Source organism: Ochotona princeps, chromosome 2 (assembly GCF_030435755.1).
Source record: "Ochotona princeps isolate mOchPri1 chromosome 2, mOchPri1.hap1, whole genome shotgun sequence".
Taxonomy (NCBI): Eukaryota; Metazoa; Chordata; class Mammalia; order Lagomorpha; family Ochotonidae; genus Ochotona; species Ochotona princeps.
Genome location: NC_080833.1, coordinates 29,725,591 through 29,743,190, shown reverse-complemented (window position 1 = coordinate 29,743,190; position 17,600 = coordinate 29,725,591). Strand labels below are relative to the sequence as shown.

At 42.9% G+C, this 17,600-nt stretch overlaps 1 protein-coding gene across 9 annotated transcripts in view; it reads right to left on the bottom strand.

Annotated features, from left to right (window-relative positions):
* The window catches only part of MACF1 (microtubule actin crosslinking factor 1), a 388,597-nt gene that overhangs the window by 241,049 nt on the left and 129,948 nt on the right, over positions 1 to 17,600 (bottom strand). For 8 of the 9 annotated variants that reach the window (XM_058679238.1, XM_058679296.1, XM_058679275.1 and 5 more), the window contains exon 2: positions 4,142 to 4,203. In XM_058679238.1, coding sequence (XP_058535221.1) covers positions 4,142 to 4,203 — 62 coding nt within the window. Of the gene's footprint in view, positions 1 to 4,141; positions 4,204 to 16,268; positions 16,862 to 17,600 lie in introns of those variants that run through there. The other variant, XM_058679255.1, reaches the window with a different exon arrangement.

Here is a 17,600-nt window from a genome sequence, read left to right as displayed (position 1 = left end):
AGGGTAAGGACACGTTTATGCGGACAGAAAAACATTTAATCAGGATGAAGCAGAGAGGACATATTTCAGGAAATAGGAAGGGACAGAACAACAGCAGAGGGGTACCTGGAGACTGACAGACACAGGAAAGCAGCGGACACAACGGTGTGGTGTTGCAGAGACTGATGCTCCAGCACGGCGATCTAAACTTCAACAGCATCCGGAACTCCACCAGCAACCAGGTGGGAAGGCACTTTCACTGGGAGCTCAGGTGGTGAACCCAGACAAAGAACTGTCCGTTCTGCTGGTCCGTTTGATTTGACCAGGAGCAGAGACAGAGCAGCAGATCTCAGATGGGCAGTTTGAGAACAGAGTGGATTTCACAGCCCAATCAGCTCCTTAGAGCTGAATTGGGCGCCATTTTGCGAAAGAAGAAAAGGGCAAGGGAAGGGACGGAGCATGTGCTGAGTTGGGAGTGAGCTCATTTCTGTCTCAGTGAACTGCAACGACGTAGCATTCTATGGATTCCACCCAGGACAGGTCTGGGTAGCCCTCGGATCTGATGGCCAGCAGATCAAGAATTATAGTGGTTGTATATCAGGCGCCATTTTGGGCACTGTGGCAATAGCTTTGGGACTGCATGGGGACAATAGTGAACTGCGCATGTGCTGATCTTGCGAGAACTTGCTGAGGTCCGTGACTGCACTGGTCGCACAGGAAAATAATACTGACTCTGGCAGCGTGCCGGTCAAAATAGGTCCGTCTGGCACCCAGACCTAAAGTCCAACAGGTTCCGGTAAGATCAGCGCCACCAACAACCTAATTAAAGAGGACACCTGGTGTATCTCTAATCCTGGGACCGGCTCCAACAAGAAGTGGGAGAAATGTTGCAGTGACAACAGTGCAGCCTCAGCACGGTATCAAAGGAGGTGGAGAGTGGTGAGCCAAGAGCTGGGGCTGTGGAGACCACGGTGGAAATCTGACGTAAGAACCCAGACCTGCAACTCGCTGGAGGTTGTGGCACAAGTGGCTGCAAGGAAAAAGCTGTGTACCAACCACAAAAGTAACATCGCATTGTAGACCTGTGGGTGACAAAGCTTAGAAACCTGCCCCAAGGAATTCAAGACTCTGCTAACCAGAAGTGCAATGACCAAGAGCAAAAGAAGAGACAAAGGCACAATGAATATTACCGAAGATTCCCCTACAAAGGAGCAAAACCCTATGCCTACCTCAGAGTTAACTGAGGAAGACATCGAGAAAATGGGGCACACAGAATCCATAAAACTCATTTTAAAGATTCTGATCAAAAATCAGAAACTCATGCAAGAGTTCAAAGAATTTAAGGAAGCAATAAAGCAAATCAAGGCTGGTATATCAGAAATTAAGAACACAGTAGAGCAAATTAAGAGTACAGTAGAGAGTCTCTAAAATAGAATGAAGAAAGCAGAAGAAAGAATCTCGGAAATGGAAGGTATTTCCTGTCATCAGGGGGAAACAAACAAAAGGCTGGAAGCAGAGTTGGATCAGGCCAAAAAAAGTATTCAAGAATTGAAAGACACTATTAAGAGGTCAAATATTAGAGTTATGGGAGTCCCAGAAGGTACAGAAAGAGAAGCTGAGTTTGCAAATGTATTTAATGAAATAATAAGGGAAAATTTCCCTCATCTGGAGAAAGAATTGGGAAACAAGGTCCAGGAGGGGCACAGAACTCCCAACAGGCTGGATCAAAAGCGATCTTCACCACGACATATGATAATCAAGCTCTCTTCAACAGAACATAAGGAAAAGATTCTTAAATGTGCACGCGAAAAAAATCAATTGACATATAAAGGAATGCCAATTAAGCTCACAGGAGATCTCTCTGAGGAAACTCTACAGGCAAGAAGAGAATGGAATGACATATTCCAGATTCTAAAAGAAAAAAATTGTCGGCCTAGGATAACATATCCAGCAAAGCTTTCTTTTGTCTTTGAAAATGAAATAAAATTCTTCCACAGTAAAGAAAAGCTAAAAGAATTTGCCTTTTCCAAACCTTCCCTACAAATGATACCTCAAGAAGTTCTCTTGACAGAAAAGAGGAATAGCACCTACCAAAACCAAAGGCAAAAGTGAACAACATCCCAGTAAAATGACAACAGAAGACTAAACCAATGAACAACCCATTCCTAAAACGACAGGACCAAAGTAACACCCATGTATATTAAACCCTGAATGCAAATGGCTTAAGCTCAATCAACGTCATAGATTAGTACACTGGATTAAAAAACAAAACCCATCTGCTTAATGTCTGGAGGAGACACACTTCAACAAAGATCAGCGGAAACTATATCACATGTGTTTTGTTGTTTTCTGTTGTTTTCATCTCTTCAAAACACTTCCTTCTGATTAAATCATTCAATGACTCGAGAACATGCAGTGGTATTATTTTCTTCAAGAAGGTTCTTGATTTTCATTTCTTCAACTACACATTAGTCATTTAATAGCATGTTACTTAACTTCTTGATGTTGTTAACTTCTTTTTTCTTCCAGATGTTGATTTTGTTTTGTGGCTCTTCATTTAAGGGGATGTATAGTAGCCGTGTAAAGAGACTGTCATATCTAGTAACATGTCATTTAACTTCAGGCATTGTAACTTTCTATTTTTCCTTTTGTTGTTGATTTTGTATCATGACTTTTCATTTAAGGGGATGTATAGTAGCTGTGTAATGGAAACTGTCATATCTAGTAACATGTCATTTAACTTCATGGCATTGTAAATTTCTTCTTTCTATTGTTGATTTTGAATCATGACTTTTCATTTAAGGAGATGTACAGTAGCTGCGAAATTGAGACTAACAATCAGATGTGAGGATGTAGTGTGGTATGCATTTCTACTTCCAGACAAAGATGGACTTACAATGAAACTGTATAGTATATCTTGACAATAGGATTCTGGACTCTCTGCCATTGTCTGTGCCTGCAATGATGGACATATGACTGAGTATGAAGAACTATACGTTAGTAATGATATAGAGGAACTGGGGGGGAGGGAACTGGGGAGAGGATAAGGGAATATGATACTGTATTATAAAATAATAACAATAATAATAAAATGTATTAAAATTAAAAAAAAAATAATAATCGTGGGGGCCCAGTGCAGTGGTCTAGCGGCTATAGTTCTCGCCTTGAACGCGCCAGGATCCCATGTGGGCGCCAGTTCATATCCCGGTAGCTCCACTTCCCATCCAGCTCCCTGCTTGAGGCCTGGGAAAGCAGTCAAGGATAGCCCAAAGCCTTGGGACCCTGCACTTGCATGGAAGACCTAGAAGAAGCTCCAGGCTTCTGGCTTCAGATCGGCACAGTTCTAGTTGTTGCGGCTGCTTGGGGAGTGAATCAATGGACGGAAGATCTTCCTCTCTGTCTCTCCTCTATATGTATCTGACTCTTCAATAAAAAATAAAATAAATCTTTAAAAAATAATAATAATAATCACAAGCTCTTCCCCCCCAACCCTAGCCATTCAGGAATTTTTTTTTTATCTTGAGCTAAGTAGTGGTAAATCTCATGTGAGGATTCAGATTTGTGCACTTTCAAAAAGAAAATAAAATCTCTCTGTCATATCTTTACATAGATTAAAAGTCAGATTAAAAAATAAAGGGGCTTATAAAATAATTTGGAAAGCTAGTAGCAATTTTCTTAGACTTGTAGCATCCGTTATATAGTATGCTCAACCTGGGTCTTCTCGTGTACTGTTAATATTGTCCTACTGCAGCCAGTATTGTGTCACAGGAGGTTAATACTTCCCCTGTGACACTGGCATGTCACATGGGCATGGGAAATCATCAGAAGGTGGCCAAGTACTTGGGCCCTGCACTCACTTAAGAAAAACGAATTAAGCTCCTTGAGCACTTTGTGTTCGTGTTTGCTCTCTCTCTCTCTCTCTGTTTCGATCTCTCCCTAAGTAATTATTTCAAATAAAAAATACTGTCCTACAAAGAAAATGACACGTTCCCACAATACTATGACCATATTAGTTTGAAACAGAAAGATAAATTCTATGTGTATCTTCCCAGATTCCATATAGCACGCAGCAGCCACTGTGAGCCACCTGCTAGAAAGGACCAACAGGCCCCGAGTACGAGCAGTCAGGAGTGCTATGGCAGCACACAGGAGGGAGTCCTACCTTCATCAAGTGCTTGTTGACCCACTTGGTAAACGTTTTTTTCTGAACCCGGTCTCGCTCATCTGTAAAAGAAAGAGAAGGCTTAGTACTGTACAAGCAACAAGTTATCACATGCCTGACTTGCACATACTCCACAGTTTCTCAGGGACCACTTTACATAAGATCGGTTTTAGCCACAGAACCATGGGACATTGACTTGCTGGCAAAGTTGGCCTATCTGAACTTCCTCTTTGGTCCTGACCAGGCTGTTTCTTTATAGTTCAGATAAGACTCACAAGCCTCAAAAATTACGTTGTGTCATGGCAACACCTCCTTGCCACAATCATTAGAGCAGATAGAGGAACAGAGTGATTCCCTGCTTCCTTTGTAAGCTCCAACGCAGTGGCCATCACTGACGGAAGAGGCGGGAGGCTACCTCCCCGGGCACCACTCTGCCTCTGCAAGGCTCTGCTGCATCCGGCTTCTGCCTTCCAATTTCCTCACCAGCCAGATTCTCAAAATCACCCAGCTTACCCTCATTGCACAAATCATTTCCCCTGTTCCTAGACAGAATATAAACAGGCTCCTTTCTCAGTTTTTCCTGATCTTTAACACTTGACAATGACTGCTCCGCAGAGGTCTGTCCTGAGGAGGCCCCTACTTTCTTGCACCCCTAACGGACCCCAAGAGCCACTTCCAGATCACTTTACCATCAGTCCTCCCACTAGTCAACTTATTTGAAGCCATGCCACCCATCTCCTACACCATCTCATTAAAAATCATCCTTGCCGTTCCCTGTTGACTACGCTCTTCTATGTAACCTTCCCTGACCAACTTGGGAAGTTGTTTCTGACCTGATCAGGCTCCGTTGACTTTCACCTGCAATTCATATCCAGCCTTCCCACTGACCATCCTGGGTTTTATTCTTTCTCCGAACATATCAATTTACCAGTATCTTTACCAATCTCTGATATTCTCTAATTATTCCCAATTTTCCATAACTCTATTTTTATTTTATAATGTAAGAACTTCTAATTGTGTTCCTGGCTGTGGTGGACAACAGAGTGAAGCAATTCCAAGCTGTCTCACCATCACCCAGGGATTCTCACTCATGTAACCTTGTATTAGTGTGCTCACCCTGGCCATCTCCAAACCTTAATTACTACCATAGCTTGACTCTTCCAATTCTTTCCTAAATCAGAGAATATTTTAGAAGAAAACTACGAAGTATATATAGTCCGGTTCACTAGTAACTCACTGAATCAAGGTTCTATTTTATTTTATTTGGAGATTTATTTTTATTTGAAAGTAAGAGTTACAGAGAAAGAGAGAATGAGAGAGGCCTTCCATCTGCTAGTCCACTCCCCAAATGGCCATGATGGTCAAAGCTAAGCCAATTCTAAGCCAGGAGCTTCTTCCAAGTCTCCCACATGTGTGCGTGCTGGGGTCCAAGGAGTTCGGCCATCCTCCACTGCTTTCCCAGGATATTAACAGGGAGCTGAATGAAAAGTGGAGCAGCCAGAACACGAATCAGCATCAATATGGGATATTGGTACTTCAGGTAGAGGCTGGCTATTGATGTGACAGCACCAGCCTGAGGTTCTCTACATTAATGAGTTAGTCTCTTCTTACTGATACTCCACTAAAAATCATATGGCATCATCCAAATACTGCCAGTGTACTATCTCCACCCGCTATCTACACACTTGTCTCAATTTGTAGTCATTCAGTAAGTTTCCCCAGCTTTGTCTCTCATTTCATTTTACCCTTATAACCTTTCCTGCTTTGCAAGAAATAATTATCTTCCTACCAATGGCCACAGAATTAACAAATCTTAGAAGTTATATAGTCTGGGCCAGCACTGTGGCATAGCAGGTGCCCACATAGGTGCTGGTTCGAGTCCTGGCTGCTCCACTCTGAAACAGGTCCCTGCTACTGTGTCTGGGAAATTAGCAGAGAATGGGCCAACGTCTTGGTTCCCAGCTTCAGACTAACCCAGTTCTGGCCATCGTGGTCATTCAGAGAATGAATCAGTGGATGGAAAAATCTTTGTAACTCTGCCTTTCAAATAAAATAGTAATAGTAACTCAGCTATTCAACAACTTCAACATCCTTTGCAAGTCCAAGACACCCACACACTAAATCAGGGCCAGTCTAACTGCAGTGTCATCTAAATCACCGATACTTTGCTCATACTGTTTATTTTCCATTCATGGCATGCTACCTCTGTTCCTTACTACCTTCCCGATGTTATTTATTCAATGAAGGGAATGAACCCCTTCATTCCCTTGTTTGTTCTTTTTGTACTTATTTAAAGAACTAACTGCTAAATCCCTTTGATGCTAGCAAAAGAAACAGCAAAGTCACAATCTCTACCTATTGGAGGGATGATAGTATAGCAAGGATGAGAAAAATGTCAATACAACAGGTAAACACAGAGTGTTCCAGAACATAATAGACAGTGGGCATCTGGCCTGGCAGTTAAAACACAAGGTAAAACCCCCACATCCCATACTGGTGGAGTGCCTGAGTCCAAGTCCCAACTCTGCTCCTTACTCCAGCCTCTTCCCTTCCTGGAAGCAGCAGGCCATGGTTGTAGCAGTGGAGTTGCTGCCATGTATGTAGACAATGGTGAGCTCCTGGCTCCTGGCTCCAGCCTGTCCTGATCCCAGCTACTGCAAGTGTCTGGGGAGCACACAAGCAGAAGAGAGATGTTTCTCTGTTTGCCTCTCCCAGACAAACAGAAGAATTTTAAAAGAACACTAAGAGAAGCGGTTAAGCTTCCTTCCCTGTGTAGGTAGGGAAGACAAGCTCCCAGAGCAGTGACTCTAACTAGAAGTACAAGTGGGGCCAACATCACTTCTGCCTGCAATGCCAGTATCCCAATGGGTGCCAGTTCTAGTCCCAATTGCATCATTTCCAATCTAGCTCTCAGCTGGTGGCCTAGGAAAGCAGCAGAGGATGGAACAAAGCCTTCGAACACTGCACCAACAAAAGAAATCTGGAAGAAGCTTCTGGCTCTTGGCTTTGGATGGGCTCAGCTCTAGCCACTGTGGCCATTTAGGAATGAACCAATAGGTGGGAGATCTCTCTTTCTCTCTGTTTTTTCCTCAGTTTGTAAATCTAACATTCAAATAAATACTATTATCTTAATAAGTAGAAGTCAGCCAGAAACAGGAATCAGCAATGCTGCTAGGTAAACTTACACCTATTGCAAACTCATGGAGACAAGAAAAAGCTTATATTCAGAGAACTCCATAAAATTAAGAGTGGTTGAAAGATGGGATATGTATTAGTCATGCGACTTAAACTGGACAAGATGAACTAGGCCTGTGCATGATCTTTCACAACAAGCAAAGGAGTTCCAACTTTGCTCTGTATGCGAAGGGAAGCACTGAAAGATTTTTAATTGGAATATATAAACACCAAATCCGTGCTGGAGAAAAATTAGCCTGGCCACTTTTACTGGCAACTCCTATTCTCAATGATCTCTTTGTCCTCCAAATTATTATGACATTCTCTCAATCGGCACTTATATAATTACATGTAAAGTAAGCTTTTAATACACTTATTCTCAGATCACCAGTGAAATCAATAAAACTCCTTGAAGGAAGAGAGCATGCCTTACTTTTTATGTTTCCCACAACTTATAATAGCTGAAGCTCTACATATAATAAGACGTAAAAAAAATAAAATAAAAACCTTTTATGATGGGCCAACACAATTAGAAGACTGGGTAAGGACCCAGTGCAACGGTTTAGCAGCTAAATCCTCACCTTGCAAGTGCCAGCATCCCATATGGGTGCCGATTCAGCTCATGCCTGCTCCACTTCCCACCCATCTCCCTGCTTGAGGCCTGGGATAACAGTAGAGGATGGCCCAAAGCCTTGGGATCCTGCACCCGCATAGGAGACCCAAAGAAGCGCCTGGCTTCATATCAGTTCAGCTGTGGCCATTTGGGGAGTGAACCAACAGATGGAAGCAAATGGAAGATCTTTGTCTCTCTTTTTCTCCATAAATTCCAATCTGCCTTTTCAATAAAAACAAATGAATCTTAAAGGGGGGGAAAAAAAGGAAAAGAAACAAAGAAAAGAAAAAGACTGGCTAAGGCAACACAAACTAAAATTGCTACCTACGAGATTTCTTTTTGTAAGTTCTCTACAAAATGTATGCAGTTTTGCTATAATGTCAAACAATACATAGATGGAAAAGGAAAAAGGTAACAACTTCTCTTTTGAACTAGTATGTATTTTATTTTTTTTTTATAAGATTTATTTTATTTTCATTACAAAGTCAGATATACTGAGAGGAGGAGAGCTAGAGAGGAAGTGGAGCTGCTGGGATTAGAACCAGCGGCCATATGGGATCAAGGCGAGGACCTTAGCCACTAGGCCACACTGCCAAGCCCGAACTAGTATGTATTTTAAAGAAGAGGTGGGACCCAGTGCAACAGCTCAGTGGCTAATTCCTCCCTTTCCATGTGCTGGGATCCCATACGGACACTGGGGCATGTCCTGGTTGCTCCACTTCCCATCCAGCTCCTTGCTATGGGTTGGGAAAGCAGTCGAGGATTACCTAAAGCCTTGAGACCATGCACCCACGTGGGAGGCCACAGAGAAGCTCCTGGCTTCTTTGGATCAGCTCAGCTCTGGCAACTGTGCCCACGTGGGGAATGAACCAGTGGATGGAAGATCTCTCTCTTTCTCTTTCTATCTCTGTCTCTTCTCTCTGTAAATCCGCCTTTCCAATAAAAATAAACAAATCTTAACAAAAAATAAGTGGAATTCGCTTGAATTCTCTTTGGTTCACTGCCTAATTTTTTCCATACCTTAAGATGTGAGTAGTCGGGCCTGGCGCAGAGGCCTAGCGGCTAAAGTCCTCGCCTTGAATGCCCCGGGATCCCATATGGGCACCGGTTCTAATCCCGGCAGCTCCACTTCCCATCCCGCTCCTTGCTTGTGGCCTGGGACGACCCAAAGCTTTGGGACCCTGCATCCACGTGGGAGACCTGGAAGAGGTTCCTGGTTCCTGACTTCGGATCAGCACAGAACTGGCCATTGCGCTCACTTGGGGAGTGAATCATCAGAATGAAGATCTTCCTCTCTGTCTCTCCTCCTCTATGTATATCTGACTTTGTAATAAAAAATAAATAAATCTTTAAAAAAAAGAGATGTGAGTAGTCTAATTTAGTTTCTTCAGTTTAACTATCCAATTGTGCAACTCATCTACCAAAGCCTTGCCCAAGTGCTTGGACTATCTTCCACAGCTAGGTCAGAGGTGGAGCAGCTGGAATTTGAACCTGTGCCCTAATGAGATAATGGCATTGCAGGCAGCAGCTTTTTGTGCTATGCCACAGTGCTGCTCCCCACCTAATAGTTTAATTCCACCTCTCCTCTTTTCTCTGGAAATTGAAGTGACCATTATCTCCTTGTCTTTACATCTTCCATATCTTCTCCCCCAACAGTTCCCTCCCTTCAGCTTCCTGAACATGTCTGATGACAATGTTCACACTCCACTTCCTTAGTCCTACTCAACCATGTGGCTTTAACTTCCAGCTCTACAAACTTACTGAAACCGCTCTCTCCACAACTGCTTAACTGCCAATTCAATGGGCAGTGTCAAATCCTACCTCAAATTCTGTGAAGCAGAAGACACTGATTGCCATGCCTTCACCTGGCAAATCTCTTCACTAGTTGGTCTTCCTCTTCTGCCAACCCCTTGTCTACACATCCTCAACCTTCACTTTATTCCATATTAGCTTCTGAAGATAACCAGGAACCAAGAGTCAACTGATGTGTATGGAAAGGAAGTGCTCATGAAGGATGCAAGCTGTTCTGACACGGTAAAGGGAAAAAACCCACAGTTTTCCCAAAAAGTGAGAAACAGCTATTCTCTATATCTCCCAGATCTACCTGCATGGTTTTAACTGTAACATATACAATAATAATTACTAAATCTATTTCTTCCAGTTGGACCTTTGTCCCCAAAATAGCTCTCATATATCTAATTGTTTCCTAAAATTTTCATGCTCATCTGAAACTCAATTTGTCTGAAACAGGATTCTGTTTTCTCTCTTTCCTTCCTTCCACCAGGTTTCCTTGCTCTAAGCCATCCTTCTCAATGCTCCCAGCAATCTTTCAGGCAGGCTGATTTTGTTACTGTCCATCTTAAATTCCTTCACTGAGGAGCCAGCACTGTGGCATAGCAAGTAAAGCCACCACCTGTGGCACTGGCATCCCTTATGGGCACCAGTTCAAGTCCTGGTTGTTCCAGTTCCTATCTAGCTCACTGATAATTTACCTATGATTGCATCAGGAGATGGCCCAGGACCACGGGCTTCTGCACCTATGCAGGACCCCAAGCTTAGGACCAGCCCTGCTCCAGTCACTCTGGAAATTTGGGGACTGAACCAGCAGATGGAAGATTATCCCTCTGACTCTCTCTCTCCAACTCTGTCTTTCAATAAACAATCAAAACTTCCTTCCCTGAGCTTAAGCGCTAAGCATTTTTTAAAATTCATTTTAAGAAAATGTTTTATTGGAAAGTCAGATATACAAAGAGGAGGAGAGACAGAGAGTAGCTCTTCCATCTACTGATTCACTCCCCAAGTAGCCGCAACAGCCAGAGCTGTGCTGATCCAAAGCCAGGAGCCTGAATGGCAAGTAGGTCTGCTGGGATTAGAACCACACCCATATGGGATCCTGGTGTGTGCAAGGCTAGGACTTTAACTGCTAGACTACCATGCTGGGCCTGCTAAGCATGTATTCTTCCTAATACTAAACAAACCTAGTGGGTAGTTATTATCCAAGATCATGAGGTAAGTAATAAAGGCAGATTTGACTCCAGCTCTGATTCCAAAGCCTGATGCCTCCATCCAGTAAAACATCCAAACTTTCTAACTTGAGATATAAGACCCATGTGACACGATGCCTCCCTGCCACTCATCCCTCTCTACCCTTCCAAACATTCCAAAATGTAGGTTTGCTAAAAACAAGCAAACAAAAAGCCCTCCCAGAAGCGGACCCACATCTCTGAAGATCCTATTTCCTCTGTGTAAAATGTAGCTCTCCTTCTCTGTCTGCTCATCCTTCAACACTCAATTCGACTATCACCTCTTCTGGGAGCTTTTTCTATCCCTTACACACTCTAGTTTAGGTAACTATTGAGGGGTATCACTATTTATTTGCTCATCTGCGCTATCTTATTTGGAATAATTTGAGCACATTCCTGGCACTAAATAAAGGCCTGCATTTGAAGTACAGTTCTATGTTCTGATCCAACAATGTCTGTCTACCAGGCACTGAAAAGTAAGTGAGAAAAGAGCTTCACTTTTGGTTCCCTAAGGGGTACAGAAAAATCACAAGTGCTTCAAGAAGCTCAAAAGCACCTGAAAATCTAAAAATAATACACCCAAGCTGACAGAGAAGAGAAACGGGCCTGCTCCACGATATTATGAAGTTTATAGTAGCAGAGACCAACATGTTAATAATTCACAACACTAAGAAAACAACAATACTACATGTACAAAATAATACTGAAGCACAACTACAGAGTCGGTTAATTCTGACAGTAGGAAAAGAGTTCTTGGGACTTACATTTGAACTTCATCTTAACAAACTAGCAAGAAGTCATTGGTATTAGAGCTAAATATTTTGATAGCCCAAACAGGGGCTATAGAATTTCAAACAGGAAAAAGCATAGTGATTTGGAAACATGTAAGTACACAAGATGTGTTTTCAGAAATGGGAGGTAACCCAAACATTTAGAAATGTACTGAGAAAGGAGGCAAGCAGGATCATCTAACTGAGCTCCAATCTTAGAGGACCCAGAAAGCCAGCAAGGACTGTGTACTTAACAGAACAGAGACTGTACTAACACTTTCTGAAGCAGGATGGACTTTGGAAGATTATTCTGGTATTGGACTGAAAAGGCCAAACTGCTCTAGAGACACACTAAGAGGGAGAGAAACAGGATAGAGTCTACTCTTATGGACTAAAAAATAGACTGAAAACCCTCAACTAGAGCAGAAACAGCAGGAAAAAGAAGGCAGGTAGCCCTTCATGAGAATGCAGAGGCAGAAACAACAGCCCTTAGCTGCTAAGCTTTGCTCAGTTACTTACTAAATGCAGAGATAAGAAAAGAGCATTCAAGATAATTCTAACTATTTCCAGTCAATGGTACCTCAAGACAATGAAAATAGGAGGCAAAGATCTGGCGAGGATGGACTGGGCAAAGCAAAGGGACAAACAAATCACAAGGTATTAGCAGAATCTTGCAGACTGTTGGAATCTTAGTTGAGAATTCAGAAGGGCAATCAGAATGCAAGCAGAGAAGATGTGCCATTTCAACAAATCTTCCCAAGTTATATTTGGGCTGCATCACTGTGCTTTTCAAAATCCTGTAGTGACCTGGTGATTCCCAAAAAACCAGAGGATCATTCTCATATTTAAACCTCCCCACAATCCTAAGAAATTAAATTCCCAGTTTTTGCTCACTATATTTTTATTTGGAGGAGACAAAGATAAGATCTGACCTCTGACCTGAGGAATTCACAATCCCTATGTTCTTCCAACTTTATCTCTAAATTCTCCCCAGCTGGGCTACAATCATCCTGAATTGTTTCCAAGCACACCTCCTCTCATTCCTGCCTTTGTCCATCCTGCCTCACCTCCCACCCACCCACCCAAAATTATCTATTCCTATCTTGGCTTATCCAAATTACAGCCTCCATTCAAAGTCTAGCTGAAGTCCCACTTCTGCCTTTTAGGCCTTTCTGACCATACTTGCCACTGGATGTGCTATGTCACTTACAAATTTGTTCGACTTACTTAAGCACTGAGCATATCATATCTATTGTTAACTATCTCTGTATGCAAGCCCTATTTCTCTAATTAAACTGGGTTTTTTGAAGTCAAGCTTCATGTTTTAAATTTTCTTAACTATCCAACATTTAGGTCAACAGTAGGTACTCAAGAACACTCATTCCTTTAACAAACATATACTCAGCACTCACTGTGAGCCAAGGTTATATCTAGAAGAACACAGCGAAATAATATGTTAATCAAACTAAGAAGTGATCCCCTATGATCCTCATCAGGGAGCTAGGAGTCCTACTCAATTGTCTCTTCCACAGACACAGCCTTCCTAAGTTCTTCTTGCCACTCCTGGATGCCACTTAATGTTCAGCTAAACTGGAGATCAAGCAATTAAAATACGCTCACTAAGAATGTGTGAGAGCTGTACCAGTATTACAAATGACTCCTATCTTCACAAGGCCACCAGTCTTCTTTGAAAAATCAGACTGGGATTCCAGTGCCTAGGGTGCTCACCTCACACACTCTGGGATCCCATATGGATGTCAGTTCTAATCCTGGCAGCCCACTTCCCATTCAGCTCCTTGCTTGTGGCCTGGGAAAGCAGTCCAGGACAGCCCAAAGCCTTCATCCTGCTTGTGTGTGGGAGAACTGGAGGAGGCACTGGGCTCCTGGCTTTGGATTGGTGCAGCTCCAGCCACTGCAGCCACTTGGGGAGTGGGAAACTAACACTCTAAAAGACTTACTTATAATTCCATCCCCCACATAAAAAATCACAAAATAAGTAGAGATTCCAGTTGAAGCCTTTCAGATGTTAATTCATGGACCATTATACTCTACTATCTACATAGATTCATTACAAGGCAACAGAGTATAGACCTACACAATCAGGGGAAAGGAGAGAGAGATGCAAACTGTACTTTCCCTAGGGATTCAGGAAAGGAAACAGTAAGAGGTCTCAAGAGGGATTTAGAAACTTTAGGAAAAATTAAGTTTATCTGATCTCTTAGGAAAGCTTGATTTTTACTAACGATAATCAATTGAACTATTAGGTATCAGAAAATAAGACTGAAGTTACATCAATAAACAAGCCCAAGACAAGCACACGCAAAAGGAAAAAGCCACAGATATGGAAGAAAAGAAAAGCTCAATAGTTTCTAGAATATTCATTAGAATATTTCATTCAGAAAAACTAAATATTTCAAAGAGACACAGAGTTTTAAGAATCTTCAAAAATCATCTTAAATATAAAAAGATTCCATTTCATAGAAATTAACGAATGCAGACAAAGTCACAGCCAGGCTGCACAAGATCAGGCAGGATTTGGATTTCCTCGTCTCCGGCATACGGTTTCTACATTTTTGATATTCATCAACTTCCTGCAAAGTTATGAGCTTGAGTTAAGGCCAAAGGCCCCCCCAAATACCACACTTACAAACAGCCGTATCAAAATCAAATGGGGAGTTTACAAAAAACTACAAAGTCAGGCAAACTAACACAATATCTGCATCTGTATTCGAAAGGTCTTCCTTTCCCACAGCAGTTGCATACATTCTGTTGCTAGCAGAGCTTCAATGCTCTAAAACAAACACCCTTTCCAGCCATCAAGATATCTCAGAGAAGCAAAGGCTATGCAACCAGGTATGCATTCCTATGCCTCAATTTGTACAGGGAGAATTGAATGCAGACTGACACTGAATTTTCATATTAGATACATTTCATTTATTACTGCTATACTGTCTTTAGCATTTCTGAACTGATTATGCATAAAGCACAGGACTAATTGTTTTAATATCCCTTCATAATGACCCCATGAGTAGGGCCTATTTTAATCACCTTTAACAAATAGGAAAATGGAAGCATACAAATGTTCAGCAATTTTCAGCTTATACAGCTATTAACTGGTAAAGCAGCAGCCCCATCCCCAGCTGACATCAAAACCCATCTTCTTAACTATTAGGCTGAAGTGCCCCTAGCTGATTCAACATGGTAGGGTGAATGGGGCTTTAATGTTTTTGCTTTGGGTTAGTGGTACTCACCACTTCAGAAAAACGGTCCTTTAGCAATCCATTTATGTCCCATAACTTTTAGACACATAAGGTAATTTCAGATCCCAGGAAGGAAATCTCAAAGATACCCAAGGGAAGATGAAAAGATTAAAAACAAACAAACAAACAAACAAACATCCTGCCCCGCCCTGTGCCCCAGACATTACAGTATCAGCTTTGTTGCTCAAAACACACTTAACTATTTGGCAGCACTTGTCTGACAGTCAGGAAACAAGAGAAGAACCTTAGTTTTGCTTCTCTGAGATTCTTCTAACGTCTCACACTCACCAAGGAAGCAGCAATTTCAATTAATTCACATCTGCCTATCCACAGTTTTTTTCACTTAAGAGACTCAAAGAGCACAAAATTAAAAGACATTAGATTATCGATCCAGTAGTCCCCAAACTTAGATTTCACAGAGCTACGTTTTCTAAAACAATAATTAGAAAGTATAACAAAGTTGTCAATCTTTCGTTTCACTAAAGAAATCTAAAAACAAACTACCAGCAAGTGACAACCCTTTCATAAGACGCTTTTTCAGTACACAACAAATCAGGAAGGGCAATTGCAGAATAAAGCACAGTTGTTGCAGTGTGGCTTTACGAAAGACACGTCACATTTCCCTCTTTTTCATTTTATTGAGAATTACTAAACTGTCTCAGTCCAACACCATTCTGTACATCCAAAAATTTGAAATGAAACCTGTGGCCCAAAGAGATTGCTAAAGGCCACTTATTTCAATGAAGGTTTCTCCCTTATCTAAGTCACAGCTAACCAGATTCTTCCCCAAGCCTCTAAGTCCCTGTCCCAGACCATCTTCTAGCCTTTTTCGCTCATCGTAGCTGGCAGAAGTTAAGACAATTAGCAATAGACCCAAAGAGGAAAGCTACACCATGTCTCCTCCCTTCCACCCTTCCCCCTTCCCAGTGAGCTGGAGTTAGACTCATAACCAACCAACTTCTGCTAAAAATACCCTCTGGACTTTCAGCACTTCGCAACACAACTTAAAAGTGGTTTCCTGACATAGGCAGAAGCATGAACATGAATTCAGCCTCTATAAAAAAGCCCCACACCCAAAGCTTAGGCTCAACCGCCAGTCACTGGAAGTGTAAGAGGTTCCCCAGGAAGTAGGACACCCCCTGCTATTCTACTGCACATTTTAATAAGCTCAAAGCGGGTGATGCCTGCAAGACTTCAAAAGCCATGCATCCTATGAGTCAATGAGAACAAGGGCTATTTGGGATCCTCAGGCCCAGACAAGGAAGAAAAAAAACTTCACATACTAACCCATACAGCACATGCGGCAAGCCAGGTGGGTGTTGAACTCGTGCTCATCTTGGTAATTGGGCCACATGGCGCCCCTGTGTCTTGCTGGCCCCACCTAAGAAGAGGGGCTCTCAAAGAGCCTCTAGGTAGTGGCCCAGGCACCCTCTGCCACTCCTCAAAAAAGGCTCAGAGGTGCACAGAGACGGACAGCCAAAAAGGGCGTGTGATGAACAGAAAGAGAGAACAGAGAAGTGACTCCGCCCACAACTTCCTACTGACCTCCTTCTTCCCTTGAGGTCAGAGAGCAAGCTCCTCCCTAGGGCACTTCCAAAACCTGGGTCCAGGTCCTCAGGCAGACAGCACTCCAAAAACGGCACCAGCTGTGTGTCTTGAGGCTACACAGACTGCAGAGGTGGAGTGTCCAAAATGCAAGTCCGGTCAAGGTATTAGGTGAGTAAGCTGCACATACAGAAGCTGGTCCTTGGGGTGCCCTCCATTTTCAGACAGTAGCTTCTAACCAGGTGAGTCTCAGACAGCTGCAGAAGAGCTGGTGAACTACAGTGCCAAGTCAGGAACAGTGCATCCATTGCCCAACAACCTGCTCCTCAGGCTCTCTTCTCAGACAGAAACATACACACGTGTTAACCAACCGGAGGGACTACGACTACAACTACAACTCAGCAAGCCCAAACGCTATCCACTGCCAACAACAGTCCTAGATTCCAAAAGGAAGCTCTCTTTCACTTCCCCTCACTTACTACAGCTGGCCAAAGGGAAGAGTCGCGGCCTCTCTTCAATGATTCCGCCTGCTTGACCCAAACAGTGCAGCCTCGAGCAGATTAGCTCTGCAGATTTCATCAACATCAAAAATGCAGCTTGCTGGTTGCTCCATTCTTTCCCTTCATCCAGTCAGGAATGGCATCTCAAAGTCCCAGACCCTCCCACTTTTGCCTTCACAGTCAGTGCACTTAGCTCGGCCATGCAGAAATCCCTTTATCCATCAGCGGAAGACTGCTTGTCTGCTTGTTTGTCCAACTTGTTTTCTGAGTTCTGGCTAATTGTACCAGACACTGGAATGCTGAAGAAACACAATGAAGGCCTTTTTCACTGAGATAGCCCAACCTATCGATTGTTTCTTCACAGTTCTGACCCAAGCAGGGAACAGAAGAGCCAGGCCTCTGGGGACGTCAGGACAGACACTCCAACCCTGCCCCACACCACTCAGGAGGGCACTGCGGCTGCTAAGGGCCTCCTCACTGGCCCTCTGCTCTCACTCCCTAAATAGAACAACTTCTTCAGGCTAACGCTATTTGCAATCTTGCTCCTGAGCTAGAGAGGGAGCGGTGGCACTCG